This window comes from Tachysurus fulvidraco, chromosome 24 (assembly GCF_022655615.1).
Source record: "Tachysurus fulvidraco isolate hzauxx_2018 chromosome 24, HZAU_PFXX_2.0, whole genome shotgun sequence".
Taxonomy (NCBI): Eukaryota; Metazoa; Chordata; class Actinopteri; order Siluriformes; family Bagridae; genus Tachysurus; species Tachysurus fulvidraco.
The window spans coordinates 15,999,141-16,021,813 of NC_062541.1; the positions used below are offsets into that span (position 1 = coordinate 15,999,141).

The following is a 22,673-nucleotide window of genomic DNA, read 5'->3' on the forward strand; positions in this document are numbered from 1 at the left end:
TGACAATACACAAATACACATGTGCACATAAACAATTCATACACATTACACACCGTACACGTATCATTTATGTATACTTATATGGCGTACACTTATTTATGAATACTCATTTGGCTCTGTCCACTTATCAATGTGTATGTTGCCGTATCCACTTATCATTGTGAATCGCCGTATACTTATGATGATAACGTGCACGTATATAAACACTTATAACACTTATAAATACGGGGTACCCCACACAGCCCTACCAAGCAGACCTGTCTCGCTGGACAGCGGTATCTAGGGCCAACGCGTTTTCTCCACCTGCCCGTTCAGTCCCGGCTGTGAGTTATATACACACCGGCGGTACGCCACAGGAATTTTCAATCCTTAATACCAAAAATATAAATAAGTAAAAAATGTATACACCAGAATTCACTCATGAGCTTTTTTCTGTCACACACACACACACACACACACCCCTCACTCTGTCTCTCGCTCGCTCTTTCCGTGTGTGTGTCTCTCACGACAGAATGCACCCATGAGATTTTTGTTCTGTCACACACACACACACACACCTCTCCCTCTTTCTCCGTGTGCGTGTCTCTCACGACAGAACTCACTCATGAGATTATGCCTGTCACACACACACACCTCTCTCTCTGTCTAAGTGTGTGTGTGCCTCTCACAACAGAATCCGCACATGAGATTTTACCCTGCCACTCACACAGTCACAAATCAAAACAACTTTATCTATTTCCTATTTCATCCAGTTATTATACTAATTATACTGTATTTCACCCTTAAGAGTTCTTGACTTCAAGGGCAGCTGTCCGCCTCCCAGGGCCACCCCTCCCTTTCCAGGTCACAGATTCACTATAGACAGACTTCGAATATAACAGGCATCTGCTTACCTTAATATTATGGCCGGCCTCTGTGACCCTTCAGAGAGAGTGGTCCTGGTCCCGGACACAGGTCACGCTAGCCCCTTTGAAGTCCCATCTGGGGTGCCATTAGATATGTCGGAACTCAGAGCCGGTCTCCAAGTCGACACATCACAGGGTGATCTCTTCTCTTAGGCCTTTAGTTAAATTTCACTGTTAACTCTATAATTACTACAAAAATACTGAGAAAACTCCTCAGACCTGGATGAGAATGAGCAAACTTCTTTATTGTGGTCAATCAGCCAACAAATTATAATTTGCCAAATTCAAAGTAACAAATTGCCAAATTCAAAGTAACAAATTGCCAAATTCAAAGTAACAAATTGCCAAATTCAAAGTAACAAATGAAAACCCCCAAAAAGAGCATGTTATGCAAAATCAATCAAGAAAAACAAGAACTCTCGCGACGTCCTTGCAAAAATAAAAACCACCCACCTTGACCCGCGGACATGGGCACGCGCCCGCGTGCGCGCACACGCGCCCCCACACGCACACACACCTTCGCCCCCGAAGAACCAAAAAAAAACCTCAGATATCTTCTCAATATATACCCTGGCGCTCCTAGGAGCCCAGGTGCCATATCACCTTATTTACCAAAATCATCTCCTATGTTTTCTAAATACACTGACCCAATTTCCCCTTATTTCCCATTACCTTTCACCCATATGCCCATTTATGGATTTTCCTCCCCTTATTTTTCATGACCTCAGACTAAACACCTGGGCCTTCTTCAGTCTGCACAACAAGTTTATGAGCACCACATGCCCATATATGGATTTTCCTTCCTTTATTTTTCATGACCTCAGACTAAACACCTGGGCCTTCTTCAGTCTGCACAACAAGTTTATGAGCACCACATGCCCATATATGGATTTTCCTTCCTTTAGTTCTCAGGGCCTAGGTCTGTGGACCACTGTTTTTTTCATTCTACATAACATGTTATTGCTATGGACCAAGGTCTGAGAACCATGGTGTTCTTCATTTTCCATAACAATTTATGAGCTAAGGTCTGGGAACAATGGTATTTTCCCTTCTACATAACAAGTTATTACAAATGTGCTCAGACTGACTAGGCCTAACAGCCCCAAATCTGGTTGCAATAAACATCTTTGGCCTACAACATCACCTACATATGTCTTATGACAGCAATTGTAATATTTTGCAAGGCCTAATACTTTACTTTGGTTATAGTATTGTAAGGAATAATATTTTAATTATTTCTACTAAGATTTTTTTCCAACAATAGTAAACCAAAAAGAATCTTTGTGACAAATAAAGGACTTCAACCATTTCAATTTTAGTACACCATTCATCACAGAAAGATTTATGACAAACACATATGGCCGAAAGTCCGGGCTGATCCCTGACAATATCCGGATATTCGGCATTTGTGATCTTTCTTATCTTATTGCATCAATAACCATATGATAAGATACCAGACTGAATAAAAATGACAAATCTTCAGCCGTGTTTCTGCTTTAACGCTAGAAGCATAACTTTATTTTTTTTTTATTAAATACATGTAAATTAGGGGGGGAACGGTGGCTTAATGGTTAGCACGTTTGCCTCACACCTCCAGGGTTCGGGATTCGATTCCCGCCTCCGCCTTGTGTGTGTGGAGTTTGCATGTTCTCCCTGTGCCTTGGGGGTTTCCTCCGGGTACTCCGGTTTCCTCCCCCGGTCCAAAGACATGCATGGTAGGTTGATTGGCATCTCTGGAAAATTGTCCGTAGTGTGTGTGTGTGTGAGTGAATGAGAGTGTGTGTGTGTGTGTGTGTGCCCTGTGATGGGTTGGCACTCCGTCCAAGGTGTATCCTGCCTTGATGCCCAATGACACCTGAGATAGGCACAGGCTCCCCGTGACCCGAGAAGTTCGGATAAGCGGTAGAAAATGAATGAATGAATGAACATGTAAATTACTGCACTGAATAAATGCTGCAACCAAAGACTTAAGTAAGCATTTTTACAGTTACATTTATAGTAAATTCATATTATTGATATTGCTACAGTTTGTCCTAAAAATGTCATCTTAGTTTAGTTTATGGATTCGGATAAAGTTTCGGATTTCTTTTTTTTGTTGTTTCATATATTTACTGGTTTGCACACACAAAAAAAACGTGAAGACATTTGGATAACAATAACCGACATAACTGTATATAAAAAAAACCCTGAAGAATGTATGTTGGAGTCAGGCCTAGCTAGCCTCGAAAAATTGCATAAATGGTTGCCACTTGTTGCAAAATTTGGTGAGATTACCTTTATTAGTATATCTTATTTTTTCCAGTTTTAGAAAAGACATGACCTCAGTGATCCAAAGTGTGCTGGATGGGGCATTTGTTGCTTTCCAATTAAGGAGGAGATGGTGTCTCACTATCAAGGAAGTGAAAGCCAGAACCTATAACTGCACCGATGAAAAGAGGTGGTATTCTTGAGGAGTACCGAAAATGGCTACATGCGGAGAAATATTAATGGTTCTGAGGAGCACTTTAGACATGGTGTAAAAATAAGTTTGCCAGATATTTCCAAGAGTTGGGCAAAAGAAAAACATTTGGGCAAGAGTACAGGGCGAACCAGAGCATCTGTCACAGACATCAACTGTAGTAGGGAAAATTTGAGATAATCTGGTTTTAGAATAGTGACATCTGAACACTACTTTAAATTGTATCAAGGTCAAGCGGGCACAGATTGAGGCTTTGTGAATGCCGTTTAAAACAGAGTCCCACCCGTCAACATCAAAGTCCAAACCCAACTCTTTCTCCCAAGCCTCCTTCATCCTAGATAGCTAAATGGGCATCGTAGGACTGAATAGTACCATAGACTTTTGAAATTAAAGATCTTTGTGAAGGATTCAACAGTAAAAGTGTGTCCCATGTCTGCTCGGGAGGAATTTTTCATGTGGAAAATTAGGAAATAAAGTTTTTATGCAGTTCCTAATTTGGAAATACCTAAAAAGATGTGAAGGTGGGAGGTCAAACTCACTAGTTAGATTTGTGAAAGAATGAAAATCCCCATCTTTATAAAAATCCTTAAAACATTTCAGACCCTGATCATGCCATAAAGTGAAAATAGATTTAGCAAATGAAGGTTTGAATGCATAACTCCTCAACAGTGGACTTGATATGGCAGGAGTAAGAAATTTAAAATGCTTCCTAAATTGAAACCATATCTTTAATGTGGAAATGACCACTGGGTTGCTAGTAAAGCCAGAGGGGTTGACTGAAGCCATGCCAGTCAGTATTGCCAGTAAAGAGGATGATGGACATGATTGTATTTCCAACTGAGACCAAGGTATGTTAACCAATTTTAGCCAAAATATAGTTTTGGTTATATTCGTACCCCAATAATAAACTTGGTAGAGAGAGGCCACCATCGAATTTGCAATTCTGAAGTAATTTCAGCCTAACTGTAGGTGTCTTACCATTCCACAGAAAATGAGATACAACTGAATCACTCACTCACTCACTCATCTTCTACCGCTTATCCGAACTTCTCGGGTCACGGGGAGCCTGTGCCTATCTCATCGGGCATCGAGGCAGGATACACCCTGGACGGAGTGCCAACCCATCACAGGGCCAACTGAATCAATGTTTTGGAAAAAACCTTTAGATAAAAATATTGGTAGGCACTGGAACAGAAACAAGAACTTTGGGAGGACACTCATTTTAACCGCGTTAATTCTACCGATCAGGGAAAGGGGGAGGGAACCCTATCTTTGGAAATCAGCCTTAATCTCAGTTAATAGGCGAGAAAAATTTACATCATAAAGAGTTTTGTAGGAACTGACCACATGAACCCCCAGATACTTAAATCCCGAAGGACTCAGTTTGAAGCAGATATCAGATTGAGAGAGCTGCACTGCTAGGGCATTGACCGGGTAACATTCGCTCTTTGAGACACTGATCTTGTATCCCGAAAATGAACCGAATCTGAGAAAAAAAAGAAAGGATAGCAGGGCACGCCCCTACAGGATTTGTGATATACAGTAGCAGATCATCAGCATATAAAGAAAGTTTGAATTCGACATAGGCACGCGTAATGCCACTAAAAATGGGGAAAGACCTCAAATAAATGGACAGATGGTCTACTGCAAGAGCAAAGAGGAGGGGAGACAGAGGACAACCTTGTCTACAGCCACGGCTTAAGGAAAAATAACTAGATTGAACATTATTAGTTGTGATACTGACGCAAGGTGACGTATACAGAAGGCGTACCCATGATATAAAAACATTACCAAAACCAAATCTCTTCAAAACTGCAAGCAAGTAACTCCACTCAACTCTGTCAAACGCCTTTTCTGCGTCAACAGAGATTACAACTTCTGGAATGGCAGCGGTTCCTTTCAAGTAAATAACATTGAATAAAGTACGAACATTGTAAAAAGGGTGGCGTCCTTTTATGAAGCCTGTCTGCTCCTGAGATATAATTGTCAGAAGCACCTTCTCTAGGCGACATGCCAAGGCTTTCGCGAGAACTTTTGTATCAACATTCATCAAATAGGTCTGTAAGAAGTACAAAGGTCAGGATCCTTGCCCTTTTTCAAAAGAACGCTAATAGAGGCCTGTCTCTAAGTGAAAGGAAGAGAGCCATTTGACAGAGATTCAGCATGTAACAGCATGTAACAGCAGAATGAGTTGATTATGGAATGCCTTGAAAAATCAACGGGAAACCCATCTAGCCCAGGAGACTTATTATTTTGCATATTTTATAGTGCCAGTGTAAGTTCTTGTCATCCAACTGAACAATAGCATCTGTGCTCATATCCGGAAAATCTAGGTCTTGCAAAAATGCCTCCATATCAGTCAAGTCTGAAGGAAATTCAGAACTATACAAAGATTTATAAAAGGATGAAAATACTGAATTTATAAGGTCAGGTTCCTCCACCAACATCCCCGACTCATCTCGAACACGAGGTATTAAACGTGAGCCTGCTTGTGGACGCAATCGGTGAGCTAGTAATCTTCCAGATTTGTCTCCATATTCGTAGTATTTGGCCCGAGAATGTAGAAGTAACCGCTCTGCTTCATTAGTTGTGTTCAAGTCTATCTCTGTTTTTAATACCACATGCCGCCTTAACAAATCAGGAGACGTGGACGAGGCAAGCTGTTGATCCACAGATTCCAGATCGGCTCATAATTTTTGAATGGTTGACGTTCTTAATTTCTTCAAATGAGCAGAATATGAAATAATCTGACCCTGTAAGTAGGCCTGTAAAGATTCCCACAGGAGTGTCTTAGAAATGGTCTGAAATAATAATAGGATGATAACAAGTATCTGTCACTTTGGGCATCAGTCTGGCATCAATAAAAAAATAATCGATACGGGAAAATGTCTGGTGTACATGTGAATAAAAGTTGGATTGCGATCCCTCCAGGGGTCAATGTAGCCATTGTCGGACAACAAAACTACTTAGAGTTCTAGCCATTTGTGACCGATTCATGCTGACTGTTGAACGGTCTAGCTGGGAATTCACAACACAATTCATGTCCCTGCCGAATACCAAAAATACATCATTTAAAGATGGTAGTTTCTTAAACAGATTATTCAAAAAGCTAGGATTATCAAAATTTGGTGCATATACATTGACAAGTAGCACTGGAACCCGGTATATAGTCCCTAAAATGATCAAATACCTGGCGTCCTTGTCTGAAATTACTTTGGTCTGTGTGAATGGAACTGATTTACTAATATCTGAATGGCAACCCCTCTGGCTTTAGAATTAAAGCTGGAATGGAATACTTCTGCAACCCAGGGCCATGTCTGGTCATTATTTCACATGTGGGTCTCTTGCAGAAAAACGATATCAGGCTTTAAATGCTTTAAATGAGAAAACACCTTTGAGTGTTTGACAGCACTCCCCAAAACCTTGATATTCCAACTACCAAATCTCACATTTAAAGCTTTAATACTTGTCATGTTTAATTTATATCATAACTGAAACTGCAACCACAATTTGACCTCCAAAAAAAAAAAAAACAAGAGGGAAAGACAAAAATAAGAGATAAACCCAGATCCCCCTTCCCCCACACCTACTATTACCCCATGCTTAAACGATAAGGTACCGATGTAGACTCCACTAGGAGTCATTAACAAAACAACTAAACTCAGTGTATTAGACCTAACAGTCATCTTCATACTTCTCCAAAGTCAAACTCAGCAGGAGCGCCTGCACAACAATAATAAAATGTGTAACTTAAATTACAGGGTGTATATTCAACCAGAACAGTGCAACTTGTGTGAACCTGAGAAAGATGTTTGTATATCAAAATAATAAAATATTTGTACCACTGTTACTTACGTCTCAAAGTCAAATTTACTTTGATGTTACATATTTATGTTATATAGGCATTCAAAGATCGGTTATAACTATTTAAGGGTTTTAATAAAGACAGCAGCCTCCCCAGGGGATATGAAATCCGTTGTAACCCCTCCACTCGTTGTGATCCGGAGGAGGGCAGGATATATCAGACCATACCGTATGCCTGGGATGTCCCTGAGTTGCCTCCTAACATCATTAAAGGCAGCGTGTGCTTTCGCCGTCCGGGCTGTGTGATTCGGAAAGATGGAGATTGTAGAGTCCCCAATCTTGATCCGCTGTTGGGTCCTGGCACGTTGAAGGATGTCAACACAGTCTGTGTAATAATGTAAACGTGCTATTATTGGACGTGGCCGCTTTTCGGGTTTGGGCTTGGGGTGCTTTATCCACATTAAGAGCTTCCTTAAGCAAAGCGGAGGTAGATACCGGTAACCATGCCACATTGCTCAGATAACCCGATTATACGGATGTTATTGCGGCGAGATCTACCTTCTAGATCTTCACATTTATTCTCAAGAGCCAGAACTTTATTAGACAGGCTCTCCACTTTACTCTTGAGGTACGCCATGTCGTCTGTGCAAGTTGACAGCGATTCCTCCATTGCAATCACAGTCCCCCTTAGCTCACCCACATCAGATTTTGTAGCGGCTAGATTAGCCGTCAGCTCCCTTTTCACACTTTGCAATTCTGACTTCATTTGGGATAAGTTTTCAGTTATAGCCATCTGTAACTCAGACTTGAAAATGCCTACCATCTCTTCTCGGAGAGCAACAAGAAGTTCGGCTTTAAAGTTTGCAGAGGCTACACTCAAAGCTATGATGGTGCTAGCGACGGTAACGCCATGAGGCGGCGGTCTGACAGGATCACGCTGGGCCCGGGGATGTAGCCCCTGCGCTAGGCCGCGCTCTCAATGCCGTCTGGCTGTCCGCATTTCTGGGTTTTGGAGGCATAACGGCATTTAATACAATCAAAAAGGTTCTATGATTTCAAAATCTGTACACACCACGTCAGTCGAAAACACCCTGAACTCTCAAGTTTCGGATTTCATGGAGTTTAAACATCGGATCTCAGGCAACATCTGGATAACGATGCTGCTGTGTTTAACAAGCTGTGCACAAATGTGTAGCACAAATACACACTTTATTGTTTATATTTTTTAAGCCTGATCTCGCTGCTAAGCTGCATGAAAAGGTCTGGCCTGCAAATACGTTTAGAGAAATTCTGTTTCCGAGCTGTGAATTCATACCCTGTGATATGAACAGTCGATTTCAATTCCTGGAGATGTATGCAAATCCAGGCCACAAAGCTGTTTTAATTCAGGGCCAGTGACCAGGCTATGTTGTTCATTTGAATTTTGGAGTAAGCTACGGAAATCTCTATATTCGTTCTCCACTGGGATGATGGGGCTTTCATAGGAAATGTTGTGTGCGTTCTTGCTGCAGAGGATCTTTTCCGTGATCAGAGAAATGTCATTATGAGGGCTGATAAACGATTGAGGATTTGATGCACGATCCAGGATGTTATTAAGGCTCTGATATCCACTAACCACGATAATCTCGCTGCTGGAGGGTGTGACGTTTTCAGACCCTGAGCTTCCGGTACACGGGGTACACGGGGTACACGGGCCATACTCCAAATCTGTCTGGATCACTGGGTCCAAGTTCTTCTCCAGAGAAGGAAAAATGCTCTCATGCTGATTCAAGTCATAGATACAGTGTCCATTGGTGGGGTTATGAATCTTGTCAGAGAGTGAAAACATATAGGACTTGTTACTGAAGTCAGAGCTGTTCCCATACGGCATTAGAACATTACTGTCATTGCTGAGCGATGTCAGGTTTTTATAATATTGTGTTGTTGTTGGTATTCCACTGATTGTTGACTGAGATTCTTTCCCATGAGTTTTATTTTCAGGGCTGTTTGCTTCTTTACTCTGAATTACCTCTTGGCTGTAACTCACTCCTGACGAATCTCCGTCTCTACCGAAGCTGTTGAGGCTGTTATTTTCACCTCGGACATCTACCGGAGAAGACGCAGGCCTGTTTGATGTCAGGAAAACAGCAGGAGTTTAGAAGAAAAAGCTCTTGACATTAATAGAACTTTGTGTTTCTTTGAATACTTCTCTAATGTGTGTAAATGAAAAGAATTACCAGATCTTATCTCCGGAGTGGAGCAGCTTTGAAGCGTCGGGATTGTCAGGTGAGAAGTCGTTTTGAAATGACAGCAAGTTTGGGACCTGATGAACGTCAAACGTATGAGAGACAGAATGAAATCATAGCTTTTGGAAATAATATAGACATAATGCTCGCTCTCTCTCTCTCTCTCACACTCTCTTTGTTTATTTTCTTTTCTGTCTTTTAAATTGGCCATTATGCCATTTTAGATAGCCGAGAGCTTTCGTACAGCTGTGTCATGAAACTATGACAGCAATTTGTCATTGAAATTTGGAAACAGAAAGTTCAAATGAAAATGACAGCATCTGAGCGATTATGTGTCCTGCTTACGTGTTCCTGACATTCCTGACAATCAGTAGCATGCTGTGATTTAGATAACTTTTCTTTGTTGGTTTTTCATGCCACAGACCCATAATTAAGCTGATGGTAAAACGTCTTGCCTTTCGGATGCGTGATGAAGATAACTTTTCTTTGTTGGTTTTTCATGCCACAGACCCATAATTAAGCTGATGGTAAAACGTCTTGCCTTTCGGATGCGGCGTGTACGCTATTCAATCCTCTCATTTAAATCGTGTTAAAAAAATGGGTACAACAGTTAATAGGAACAAAAACGCTGCGTACCTGTTTTACAAAACTAGTAGCTATTTTTGGAGTAGGAATCTTGAACCACCAAACAATCAAGATTCTGCAATCAAAAGATTTACACAATGTAATTTAAACTGTAAATATGCTGTTTATATCCCCGCTTTAATACTAACATCCAACTAACTGTAAAAACTGTAAATAAAATATCTAAAGGAAATAAAATGGAAGCCTTCTTACTTGTTGCATAAAAAGTAGGTGATAAAAATGCTGATGATCAGAGTTATACATATGAGGGGAATTATTATCTTGACATAGTCCTTTAGATATGAGGCTGAGGACACAGAAGGATGTAATACAGTCAGTTGTTTTTTTAGTAAATGGGATCATATTTTTAATTGAAATTAAAAAAGACTTACGTGTAGAAAACCTATATGGATCACTGTAGTCGCTGAATCTGTCATTGAAGATTGATTTTATTCTTGCCATCACAATATAGTTGGAATTTGACTCAAGGTTTCTGCCTACAAGCTCGTACTTAAACTGGCCTTTTGTTGGTACGATCACCTGTATGAAGACACAAAAAATAGCTGCAAATGTAAAGTTCAGTTATTTACTTTTTCACTATTATGCGTACTGATGTACAGCTCACTTACATTTTTTCTCGTCCCTTTGCTTCCTTCGATGTAGTAAGTGAGCTCCGCAATCAGGTCATCAGAGTCATTATAAGCCGTGTCCCAAGCAATGAGAAAGTTTCCATTCTTTGTTTCCTTGACTGTCCTTATGACAGGTTTTTTAGGTTTAACTGTTTAAAAGAAATGAATTCATGAACTGGCAATAAGTTCAATTATAAACGCTACAAATATAACAGTAACAGATAAATGTGTTGTATATAACAGTATACAATATGATCTAGTTACTGAGCTACTGTCAATAAATTCTCTTCAACACATAAGAATTGCTTGAGATCATTTTGATCCTTCTAATAAATACAGGGAACTGACATTACTAACATGACAAGATGGGGCACATGTGAGAACATAATGTGGCTGATGTTAACATAAGCTGTGGTCAATGATAAAATAAGATGTTGTTAAGATAATATGTGACTATTGTGGACCACAAAACACCAAACACAGATGAGACGCAGCCGTGTTAATTACTTAGATAATTTAAACACCTCTTTCATTCTCAGACGCTGCAAAAATAAAGTGTGATCATCGCTTAAGATTAAATTTAAACCATAACCATTCAGTTAGATGTTGTGCCTACTTACTGTTTTCTGTAGTACCGAAGTTTGTAGTGAACAGTAGGTTTTTGTTTCTCAACACATTAACCGTGTATTCCTTTCCCAAAACAAAGCCAGAGTTCACATGCACTGTGCATTCACATGAGCTGGAATTAAGTTGCTGTAAATCGCAAGTAAATCTTCTGTAAAACAGTAAGGAACAGAAGGATCAGCAATCTGAACAGATGTGCCAGTTGAGAAAACGTTCATTTTACATATTTTTGGACGTTGTTGTTAATTTAGGGTCTACTGATGTACTCACGCATCAAATACAGTCACATTGAGACTGTACTCGGGGCAGATGAGCTGTTGGTCTGAAGTCAAACTACACATCATCTCTGTTATGTAATCATTAAGGCACTCCAGATCCATCTTAGGCTCTGAAAATATATAGATTTAAGTTGTCAGTGTATTTAAAGTTCTAACTGACAGACAATAATTTACCAGAGGCTCCAAAAACAATGCACAAACTTGCCTGCACTTGTATAGTCTCCAGAAGATTCAGCAAAGTTAAAACTGATCACAAGGCATAGCTGCAGGATGAGGATTGTGGCACCCACCCTAATAGGCTGCATGAAATGAAAGTAAACAACAAAAACAGATTATTGTTTATTTAACTGTTTAAATGGATTTAAAAAAAGGAAATAAATAATAATAACAACATAAGATTCACGGCTAACAGATAGGAATATATATTAATAAAAAACATATACACACATTATATATGTATATATACATATATACATGGGCGTAAATCCCGCGGGGGGGACGGAGGGGACATGTCCCCATCCGAGGGTTGTCCCCCACATCCGAGGATCAACCCCACCCCCCTTTTTAAATATCGCACTCTCTATTGTGAAACGTATATGTATGTATACTTTAATAATTGTGTAAGTAGAAAAAAAAACCAGAAATGCGTTTAGAAACAGTTGAGTTCCCCCTCTCCTTCCTCACAGTGGTTTGACCCACTGCCTGCTTTCCCAGTTCATCTCACTTACTCTGCACACACGAGTCAGGTGTGTGGCTGCGGCTCAATTAATGTTCAACTCCATTAAGTAGTGGATTTTATTCACTTTAAATAAATCTATTCTCTTTAACGTAGTTGATGCAGACTCATTCATAAATAAGTTGCGGCAAACATACTGATTAACGATGTAATTTTCCATGAATCTGCTAGCGGTTACAATCTGACTTATCTAGTTAACGTTAGCTTGTTTACAATATAGTTGCACAGTGCACTGTAACTAACACAACAAAACGGCTTTGGCCGTTTTGTTGTGTTGTTGTAATAATGTTTTGTAATGTTGTGTAATGTTGTTGTAATAATGTTTTGTAATGTTGTGTAATAATGTTTTGTAATGTTGTGTTGTTGTAATAATGTTTTATAAGTAATGTTTTGTAATAAAATATTACTTATTATATATATATTTTTCACAATAACAGTCATGTTTATATTTTATTGTATGTTGATGGCTTAACTGTAAACAACACAAACAATGCAATAAATAGTTTTGAAAAAAAAAATCTGTTTTGTCATAGAACCTGAGAAAAACTTTGAAAATAACCATAATGACACAGTCTATATGCTATAATAATAATGATAAAAGCAAAGTTTTTCACCGTGAGGACATGTCTTTATAAGTACAATTAGACTATATTATTTGTGTCCCCTTCAAAAAATTGCTCATGAGAAATTTTATATTTATTGCCCCCCCATACTGTTACATGAAATTTACGCTCATTAATCTTTCTAGGAACTTCTACAGAGATATAAAGGCTTTTACGCGCGTCACAAACTCACCGGTGCGTAAAATGATTTCCAGGTTATTCCTCTCATCTCATCTGTCGGTTTTCTTCGTCCACATAACACGTTTTCTGTTTTAACCGTGTTTACTTTCCATCGCGTTGATGGCACTGAAGGCGCGTTTGGGAACAACCAGAACCTCACTTCCTCATTGCGGGACTGGGCAGAGTGGGTGTGTTTTTACTGGAACAACTGAGCAACAGTCTTTGCTCAACAGTCGTTGCCCCCCCCCTAAATAAGAAATTACTCTCGGGGATTGCGAGGATCTTAATGCAGGGCTCTCAAGTTTTGAAGACAGGCAAGCGGCAAGCACCTAAAGCATCTACAACCACCCCCTCAACAAAAAAATATAAAAAATCGGGGAGTAAGGATCACTGACCACAATTTAACCAAATACAAAGATTTTTTTTGTTTCCATTTATTTATTTGTGTGTGACAGAGAGAGAGAGAGAGAGAGAGAGAGAGAGAGAGATTATGACTGGTGTTGTTTATTGTAAGTGTTTGTTACCTTTTTAGACTCCTTTATCATTTCTAATGTTTCTCCCATATAAAACAGTTCGGCTCAAGCCCAGACATTTTTAGGGTCATGATTGAGGACAATGTCCCGTCCAGAGACAAGCTGTTTCGTGTTGAGCTTTGGTTCAAACCGACAAAAGAAAATACCCTGACTAATGAACGTTTTTTTATTGGTTGTTGTGTTAAATCTTACCCAGATAGTGCTTTTTTTCTGTTTGGCTATTGTGTAGCCTCTTTTTTTGATTGGCTGATAAGTGACAGGCTCGACTAAGAACTGAGACGCGCTTGATTCCTGCCTGATTCCATAGAGACAGCAGTGCGGACTGATACATTTTTGGCGCTGCGGCTTATGATAAATAGTCAAAAAGGTTTTCTGCGTGACAAATACGATGTGTGGCGGGAGAGCGTGACAAAAGACCGACATGAGGGATTGTCACTCTCAATGCGTGACACATAACAGCCCTGTTAATGGAAGAGAAAAGTCCATATGAGTCTATACCACTAGTCTATAATTAATAGAAGAGGAAAGTCCGTTTCAAGTCAAGTCAAGTCAAGAAGCTTTTATTGTCATTACAACCATATATAGCTGTTGCAGTACACAGTGATATGAGACGTTTCTCCAGGATCAGGGTGCTACATAACACAAAGACAGAGCTTAAAGAACTTAAGTAAGTTAGTCCTAGATACATAAAGTGAATCTGTGCAACCTGGTGTAAACAGTGCAGGACAAGACAAACAAGACAGACCAGATGCAGGACAAAAGACAGTGCAAACAAAAAAATTACAAGATAATACAAAAAAGACAATAGAAAAAATACAAAAAAAGACAGAACACAAAAGACAATAAACAGAAACAGCACCAATCAGTGTAAATACTATATGTTCAACAATATTTTATGCAGTAATACTATTAGAAACCCAGTTTAAGTGCAGCTGGTCAAAAAAATATAAAATCTTTTGCAGTAATACTATAATAAACCCAGTTTAATAGCAGCAGGTCACTTAGATAATGTAAAGATTTGTGCAAAACAGCAAACGACAGAAATGTTAGACAGGGTGTACAATGAGCAAAAAGTGTGCAAAACAGCATGTAAACAGGTTGATAAATGTTTATTGGAAGTGTGTGAACTTTAATCTGGTTTGCTTTGCTAATTCAGCTCATATTTCATATCGATATTTCTTTAGTTAACGCGGTTAATGCAAAACAAATCGGTTTCACAAAACGAGTGCATAATTAAATTTATAAGCGGTTTAACTATGTTAGTATTTAAATACAGATAGATCTGTTTGTATCCTGCTTGAACCCCAGGTAACCTTAGCAGAAGCTCGGACTGGCTGGAAACCCTGAAACTGTGAGGCACAAAGCTCCACCGTTCACTACAACCATTCAAGAGATTTCAAACGAAACTCGAAATTGTTTTGATTTGTTTTGCTTCAGCTCTGCTCTGACACAAGTTTACCGTTTGTGTCCATTTAAATGACAGCTTCCTGTGGGCTTGTGCATACGTTCCTCTCATCACGTGTTGTATTCTTTTGTCATTGAAGTTCTTTATGTTTGTTTGCTTAGCCTGTGCTTCGCCTTCCACAGAACCCAATGGTGAAGATTCATTCGGTCCAAATATATCTCTCTGGCGCCATCGTAAGCCTCGTTGTGAAAAGCCATGACACCCAAAACAACTCTAAAAGGAAGTTAAATATAGAAAGGCTAATTGTATTACATAGTGTACAGTATTTATATGTGGCAGATTCGATAAAATCTTTTTTCTAGCACACCATATAATAACAAACACGGTGGTCTGTCCCTCCAGATGAAATATTTCGACAGGGTTAAGCGTGTAGTCTTATCTCAAATCACATTCTCACATTAAGGCGAGAGACTGCAAGGAAGTGGTTTTTGGTTTTATCCTTGTTTTTACAAGTTCTGTAATTAAACATCACTCTACTACACTTCTTCTTTTACCTAATTCTCACTGAAGTTTTAATTCCTCACGTCTAAATATCCGGATCTGTTCGGTGTTTGTGATCTTTCTTATCTTATTGCATCAATAACGTTGGGTTACTTAACGTAATCCCCGGTTCTTTGATAACAGAGTGAGGTGTTTCACTATGGGAATCGCTTTGGGCGTGACCAACTACGGAAGCTCTTATGACACCACGTCTGTCTTTGACAGACAGTTCGACCTGCAACCAGACTCCGCCTTGCCTATATCAGTCAGGTCGACCCCTCTCTACGTCATTAATGAGATTTCTTCCCATCCAAGTGCAAGGAGGGAAGTGCTGGTGAAACACCTCACTCTGTTATCAAAGAACCGGGGATTACGTTAAGTAACCCAATGTTCTCTTTCTAACTTCGCTCGGTGTTTCACTATGGATATATAGACAGCTCCCGATTGCACCCATATTACTGTTTCCAAACGGGTACAGTATTACCGGCTCCCAGCACTGCGTGTGCTGACGGTTCCGAAATGTCTTGCCCATAGAATCGCACAAACTTATGCGGTTTTGCCCAACTCGCCGCCGAGCAAATGTCCAGAACGGAAACTCCTCTCAAACCCTTAGTGGGCTGAAGACCTCTGCAACCATAAGCCACAGATATCGCCTCCACAATCCAGTGGGATAGCCGCTGTCGAGATAATGGCTTCCCTGTGTGAGGAGTAGCCCAAAACACAAACAGCTGGTCACAAGCTCTGAAACCAGCTGTCCTGTCCACATACGCCTGAAGAGCCCGAACCGGGCATAATGCATGAATGCATATCCTCTGGAGAAGAAAACAGTGGAGGATGAAAAGCCGCCAGTTCAGTAGACGGGCACCTATATGCCGACTCCAAAACCTTGGGCACAAAAGCAGGGTTAGGACGAAAAGAAACTTTAGTGAGCCCCGGAGCGAACTGTAAGCAAGACGGGCTAACCGACAAAGCACGTAAATCACTCACACGCTTGGCTGTCACCAAAGCCAGGAGCAGTGCCATCTTAAAAGAAAGATTCTTAAGACTCACCACCTCTATCGGCTCAAAAGGATGTTGAGACAAGGCTTCTAAGACGATGGGCAGATCCCATAAAGGAACCATCCGCCTAGACACCGGCCATATGCGGCGCGCCCCCTTCATAAAACGACTTATTAAAGGGTGCTGGCCTGCCGACTTGTCACCAAAACCTACATGGCAGGCTGAAATAGCTGCCAGGTACACCTTAATGGTGGAGAAAGCCTTCCTTTTATAAGCAGATCTTGGAGGAAGCATAATATATCCATAGGGCAATGAGCGTTTTCTTGCGAGCCGATGAGATCGACGGCAACCTGACCGTACCTCTGCCATACCTGGCTCACCACCTGAGGATGGAGTTTCCACTCTGGAAAGTTACCCTGGACAGTAAATCTGCCCCTCTGTTCAAGATTCCCGGAATGTGAGTCGCCCGGAGAGTCAGAAGCCGTGTGTTGCTCCACACGATCAGCTTCGTCGCCAACCAATGCACCTGAAGGGAGCGTGTGCCCCCCTGACGGTTGATGTAAGCAACCACTGTGGTGTTGTCCGTTTTCACTAAAACATGCCGACCTCTGAGGAAACTCAGAAAATGTTTCAGTGCCAGCCATACCACCAATAGCTCCAAATAGTTTATATGTTCATGCTTCAGCTGTGGTGGCCATGCCCCGTTCACAGTTCTGCCCATTAGGGTTGCTCCCCAACCCTTTCAGGACGCGTCCGTTGTCATAGTTACTCTCGATGACACCGCCCCTAAGGGAATCCCCGATCTGAGCGTCACAGGGCCTATCCAGTGTCTGAGCGCTTTGACGCGCGCATGATTGACTCTCACCGGTCAGCTGAGATGCCGGCGAGAGCACAGACGCAAGCGTGCGATCCAGCGTTGAAAATCCCTCATTTTGAGTAGCCCCAAATGCACTACCGCGATCACCGAAGCCATAAGTACCAGGAGAACAGCCTGTACGGGACCACTCGTCCCCTCTGAAAATGAGCGAGACGTTGTGTGAAAGACGCTATTCTCTTCCGTCAATGTGACTTGATACGAAAGGGAGTCCAAGTTGAGCCCTAAATACTCCGTATGTTGAGAGGGCACCAGCCGGCTCATCATGTTTATCCTGAAACCCAGGTCTCTGAGGTGATTTAGGACAATCTCTGCATCTTTTATGGCTTGCTCCCTTGACGACGAGCATATCAGATAATCGTCTATGTAAGACAATATCCTTATGCCCTTGTCCCTCAATGGGAACAGGGCTGCCTCCACACATTTGGTAAAAACCCTCGGAGCTAATGACAGCCCGAACGGTATAGTTTGAAATTCGTATGCTGTGCCCCGGTATGCAAACCTGAGGAATTTCCTGTGAGAGGGATAAATATCTATGTGGAAGTACGCATCCGCCAGATCTATCGCCACAAACCAATCGCTTGGACGAATCGATCGACACAGCACCTTGTGTGTTAGCATTTTGAATGAATACTTTCTGAGGTGCTTGTTTAATACACGCAGATCCAAAATGGGACGGAGGGCTGCGCTGCCTTTCTTTGGAACTACGAAATAACGGAAATAGAAGCCCTGACGGCTTTCCTCCCCGTGTACCACTCTGACTGCCTGCTTGTGCAGGAGGGTTTCGATTTCGGCTATCAACACACAAGCTGATTCTCCCTTGGCCACCGACATGATCAGCCCATTGAAACGAGGCGGTTTCATAGCAAATTGGAGTCTGTATCCCCGTGAAACTGTTGCTAAAAACCCACGGATGAACCACACATGTGCGCCAGCTGGCTATGCGGGTAGAGAGAAGGCCCCCGTACAGTTCCGCCCCGCCATCGTCGCGCAGTGATGACGTCATCACATGCGCCGTGCGGGCTCCCGCTGACGGGGAAGCGAGACTGGGGGAGCGCATTTCATGTCTTTGCATTTTCCGGGGTTTTTTAAACATATCGCCCTCCGCTGTTTGCCTGGCTGCGATAGTGCAACATTTATTGCCGTGTGTCTCAAACCCGGGGAGCATATCGCCCTCAGCCCGTGGCTTGGCTGCGATAATGCATGTTTTATTATCAATTCCCCTGTGTGTGTGAGTGCTTGATGACACCGCACATGGCCCTGACCTCCGCTTTCTGAGCGCTACCCAGGCCTGACAGGTTTAACCACAGCACTCTCTCACCTGACACGGCCAGGCCCATTATGTTGCTGCAGCCCTGAACCACACCGCGTGAGGAGCGCAAAATCAGGTTGTTCACAACACAGATTTCGTCCCAGAGTGCCGGGTTCGGTACACCTGAGTCCAACTGCCGCCCCATCTCCTCCGAAATCTCCGCTTGATATGCTGACAGTAAAGTCACAGCATTCAGCGAACATACGGACTGCCCCGCATATTTGTACATCCTCTGAAAGGTTGCGGCGGTCAAACGGTCCGTCTTACTCGGCAGTGAAAACTTGTCGATTCGGATGGAGGTGATACGCCACCGAAGGCTCCACTGCTGGGGGTCCGGCCAACCCCAGCTCCTCCATCCCCTGAAACTCCAACATCAAGTGTCCCTTGGTGGGGAGCTTACTCTTAAAGGGGCTAGACCAATATCGAGATATCTCCTTCATGCACGCAGGCACGGAAGGCAAGAGCTGTCTCGCTGCCGAATGGGTCGGCGGCAGCCTTTTTCCCATTGTAAAGGTCTCTCACGGCACCTTCGGCAGCTTTGGCAGCTGGCCAGGCTAGGCCCAGCTTCGACGCGGCCCGTTTGCACACTTCGTGCAGGCTGCTGTCAGCAGGGGGGGCCGAATCGGTCGTGCTAGGTGGTCTTGACTGTTGGACTGGGAAGGGGAAATTGTCTTCCTCCTCTTCGTCGTCCATGTCTAGATCGAGGAGGTCAGAGTTAGCATCGCCATCTGCATCCTCGTCCCCCAGTTCATCAGCCACCTGCATGAGCAGGCCATTGAACCGCAGAGGCATGTCCGGGGACTCGGCTTCCATCATGTCCGCCCAGCTCTTGCTAGCTCACGGCAGATGGGCCATATCTGTCGAGGCAGCTTCAGACAGGCAAGGGTCCTGCTGGTCAGCTACCGACACTTTCAGCCTCCTTTCCAAGGTTTTCACCGGCAATGACGCACAGTGAGCGCATGTCTGCGGGTCCGCTAGGGACGTCTGAGCGTGCTTAGGGCCCATACACACTATGCACATAGGATGAGGGTCCCTGCCCGAGATGGTAGCTCCACATGATGATGGACAAGGCCTCCTTAGTCTTCGACTCATGCCCTTTGGTGGAGGTAATTGCCGTCGACATAGCACAGTCTAAAGACTCGTCACAACACGTTAGCCTCTTAGACTTTGGGTTAAACCTCCGGTAGGTCTGCCTTGACACGTAGACCGAAGCAAATTAGATGCTTCCACCGCTGTAACTAAACAAGCAGCAGGAGGTAAGAATAGCTCGCCACGACGCGGACGCTATTCCAAATGTAGGGTTGTCACTCACCACAATCCCTCTACTGATGTTGCGTTTGGCGACGGAGTCCAATAACGGTCCGTCTATTGAACAGTTAAGCAAGATCAGCAAGTCGGGATGCGAAAGGACGGAAGGTGGTAGACCAGGAAGGACGGAATTGGGACCTCCTCCTTCCCTATGTCCTTTTTGCAATCCGGGAAACGCCCCAGGCGTCCACAGGCTTCACCCCTTTCGAGCTCCTGTTTGGGCGGCACCCCGGGGCATCCTGGACATGGCCCGGGAGGCTTGGGAGGAGCAACCCTCCCCCTTCCGCTCCGTCATAGACTTTGTCCAGGATATGCAGTCCTGCATCGAGCGCGTCGGGCCCATCGTGAAGGAACACCTAAAGGAGGCCCAGCGTGCACAACAAAGAACATACAATCGACCAGCCCAGGCATGGGAACTGTGCCCTGGGGACCAAGTAATGCTCCTCGTTCCCAGCGCTGCCTGTAAGTTCCTGGCAAAATGGCAGGGCCCGTACACGGTCCTCAAAAAGGTGGGTCCAGTGAACTATAAGATACAACAGCCAGGTAAGCGTGCAGACACCAAGCTATATCACATCAACCTTTTAAAAAAGTGGATTCCCCCGCCGGCTGTGGTGTCTGCCTTTGCTTCCCTTCACACAGATCCCCTAGAACGGACCCTAGTACGGAGGGGAGAGGATCTCACACCAGCCCAGCAGCACGACCTCACAGAGCTCCTGGACCAGTTCGCAGATGTCTTCTCATCTCGCCCAGGACGCACGGCACTGGTACACCATGAGTTCAAGACCCCTCCTGGGGTGGTGGTACGGCAACGACCATATAGGGTCCCAGAAGCCCGACGCGCTACCATCGAAGAGGAGGTAGAACGTATGTTGAAAGAGGGGATTATCGAGGAATCGGCCAGCCCTTGGTCCAGACCCATTGTGCTGGTGCCTAAACCAGATGGGTCCGTTCCTCTCTGCAACGACTTCCGGAGGCTCAACCAGATTTCAGATTTCGACAGTTATCCCCTCCCCCGAGTAGACGAACTAGTGGAGCGGCTGGGGAAGGCTCGATTTATTCCCACCCTGGACTTGACGAAGGGCTATTGGCAAGTTGCCCTGGCGCCGGAGGCAAAGCCAAAGACCGCCTTCAGCACCGCACATGGCCACTGGCAGTACCGGGTCCTTCCGTTCGGGGCCCCGGTCACCTTCCAACGTCTCATGGACATCGTCCTCTAGGCTCTCCGCGCCTTCGCTGCCACCTACCTGGACGATGTAGTAATTCATTCCTCCACCTGGTCCGATCACCTGTTCCATCTGGGGGAGGTTCTGGGGGCCCTCCGGACATCCGGTCTTACGGCAAACCCCCACAAGTGCCACCTGGGCTTGTCTGAGGCCCAGTATCTGGGCTACTGCATTGGTCGTGAGAGAATACCCCCGGCCCACGTCAAAGAAACAGGTACGGGCCTTTTTGGGATTAGCGAGTTATTACAGACGCTTTGTGCCTAACTTCTCCTCTCTAGCTGCCCCTCTTTCAGACCTCACCAAGAAAGGTCAGCCGGATCGGGTGCACTGGACGGATGGCACAGAACGGGCGTTCCGCCAGCTCAAGGAGGCTCTCACCACCCAGCCAGTACTCCGGAACCCCTATCTATGTTGACAAAACTTGGCCTCCGCCTTATCTCATACACCATAGCTTACTGTATTTCAGTGCGTATATATTCTGTTCTGTCGCTCAGTTCTTTGAGCAGCTGTTTGGAATAAACCAGATTTGATTTCACTCGTGTGGTTTGTTCTCTCAGTGCTCCGGAGCGCTCCTATTGTTTGCAGAGGTAAAGAGACGCGGATGAGTGCGAGGAGGAATCTTTCTTACACATATACATAAGATGATTACCTGTATTGTATACCTATACTACATGATTACCTGTATGATTACTATAATTACCTGTATTGTACGCCTATACTATGTGTATGTTGTGTATGATTTCCCTGACAATCACATATAAATCATTTGTTCTACACTGGATTAATCACATCTCTACATATAACATAAACATATAAACTGATCAGATCAGTGAAGATACTCAATCCCCAATCACCTACCATCACCTATGATATAGGAGTTCTGATTTAGTCTGATTATGACATACGACATTTTATGATCATATTTTAGGACATGATTTTCTTGATTACAGTAACATCAGGTTCCAAATCAACTGGATTATATATTAGTGGTATTCGACTTACAATTAGATTTTTTATCTGGTTAGTAAAAGTACTGCATTATTACATAAGCTTAGCTTTTGCATTTTATAATGTTGTTTTGCATATATGTGGAGATCTGTTTATGCTGACTCCTTAAGTTTGCTAGACTTATGATCTCAGTCTGTCTTGTTTGTCCAGACTGGGCCTGCACATGCATAGTATTTTAAGCCTAAGTTCCTCTGTTCTCACCTAAAGGACAGGTTCCCTTTTTCTTGTTTTTCTCAGATTCTCAGAGTTCTGAGTACTGAGTTTTATAACTTCAATACACCCAATAAACCCCCTTATTTCTGTTAACACTTGTCTCAAGGCATCTAACACTATATATATATATATATATATATATATATATATATATATATATATATATATATATATATATATATATATATATATA

General features: G+C 43.0%; 2 protein-coding genes and 1 pseudogene across 2 annotated transcripts; all 3 read right to left on the minus strand.

Moving 5' to 3' along the window:
- Positions 1-2,716: 2,716 nt before the first annotated feature.
- On the minus strand, positions 2,717-13,280 carry LOC125140128. The gene is made up of 10 exons (XM_047807746.1): positions 13,079-13,280; positions 11,753-11,846; positions 11,540-11,657; positions 11,266-11,420; positions 10,646-10,794; positions 10,409-10,556; positions 10,230-10,323; positions 10,029-10,092; positions 9,384-9,469; positions 2,717-9,272 (listed from the first exon to the last, which is right to left on the minus strand). Exons 1-10 carry the CDS (start codon positions 13,112-13,114, stop codon positions 8,477-8,479), a joined length of 1,740 nt encoding a protein of 579 aa, XP_047663702.1. The 5' UTR covers positions 13,115-13,280; the 3' UTR covers positions 2,717-8,476.
- A 1,491-nt stretch (positions 13,281-14,771) lies between these two features.
- LOC125140179 lies at positions 14,772-17,552 on the minus strand (annotated as a pseudogene).
- Positions 17,553-17,588: 36 nt separating this feature from the next.
- Positions 17,589-18,584, minus strand: LOC125140130. The gene has a single exon (XM_047807749.1). It carries the CDS (start codon positions 18,582-18,584, stop codon positions 17,589-17,591), a length of 996 nt encoding a protein of 331 aa, XP_047663705.1.
- Positions 18,585-22,673: the final 4,089 nt, after the last annotated feature.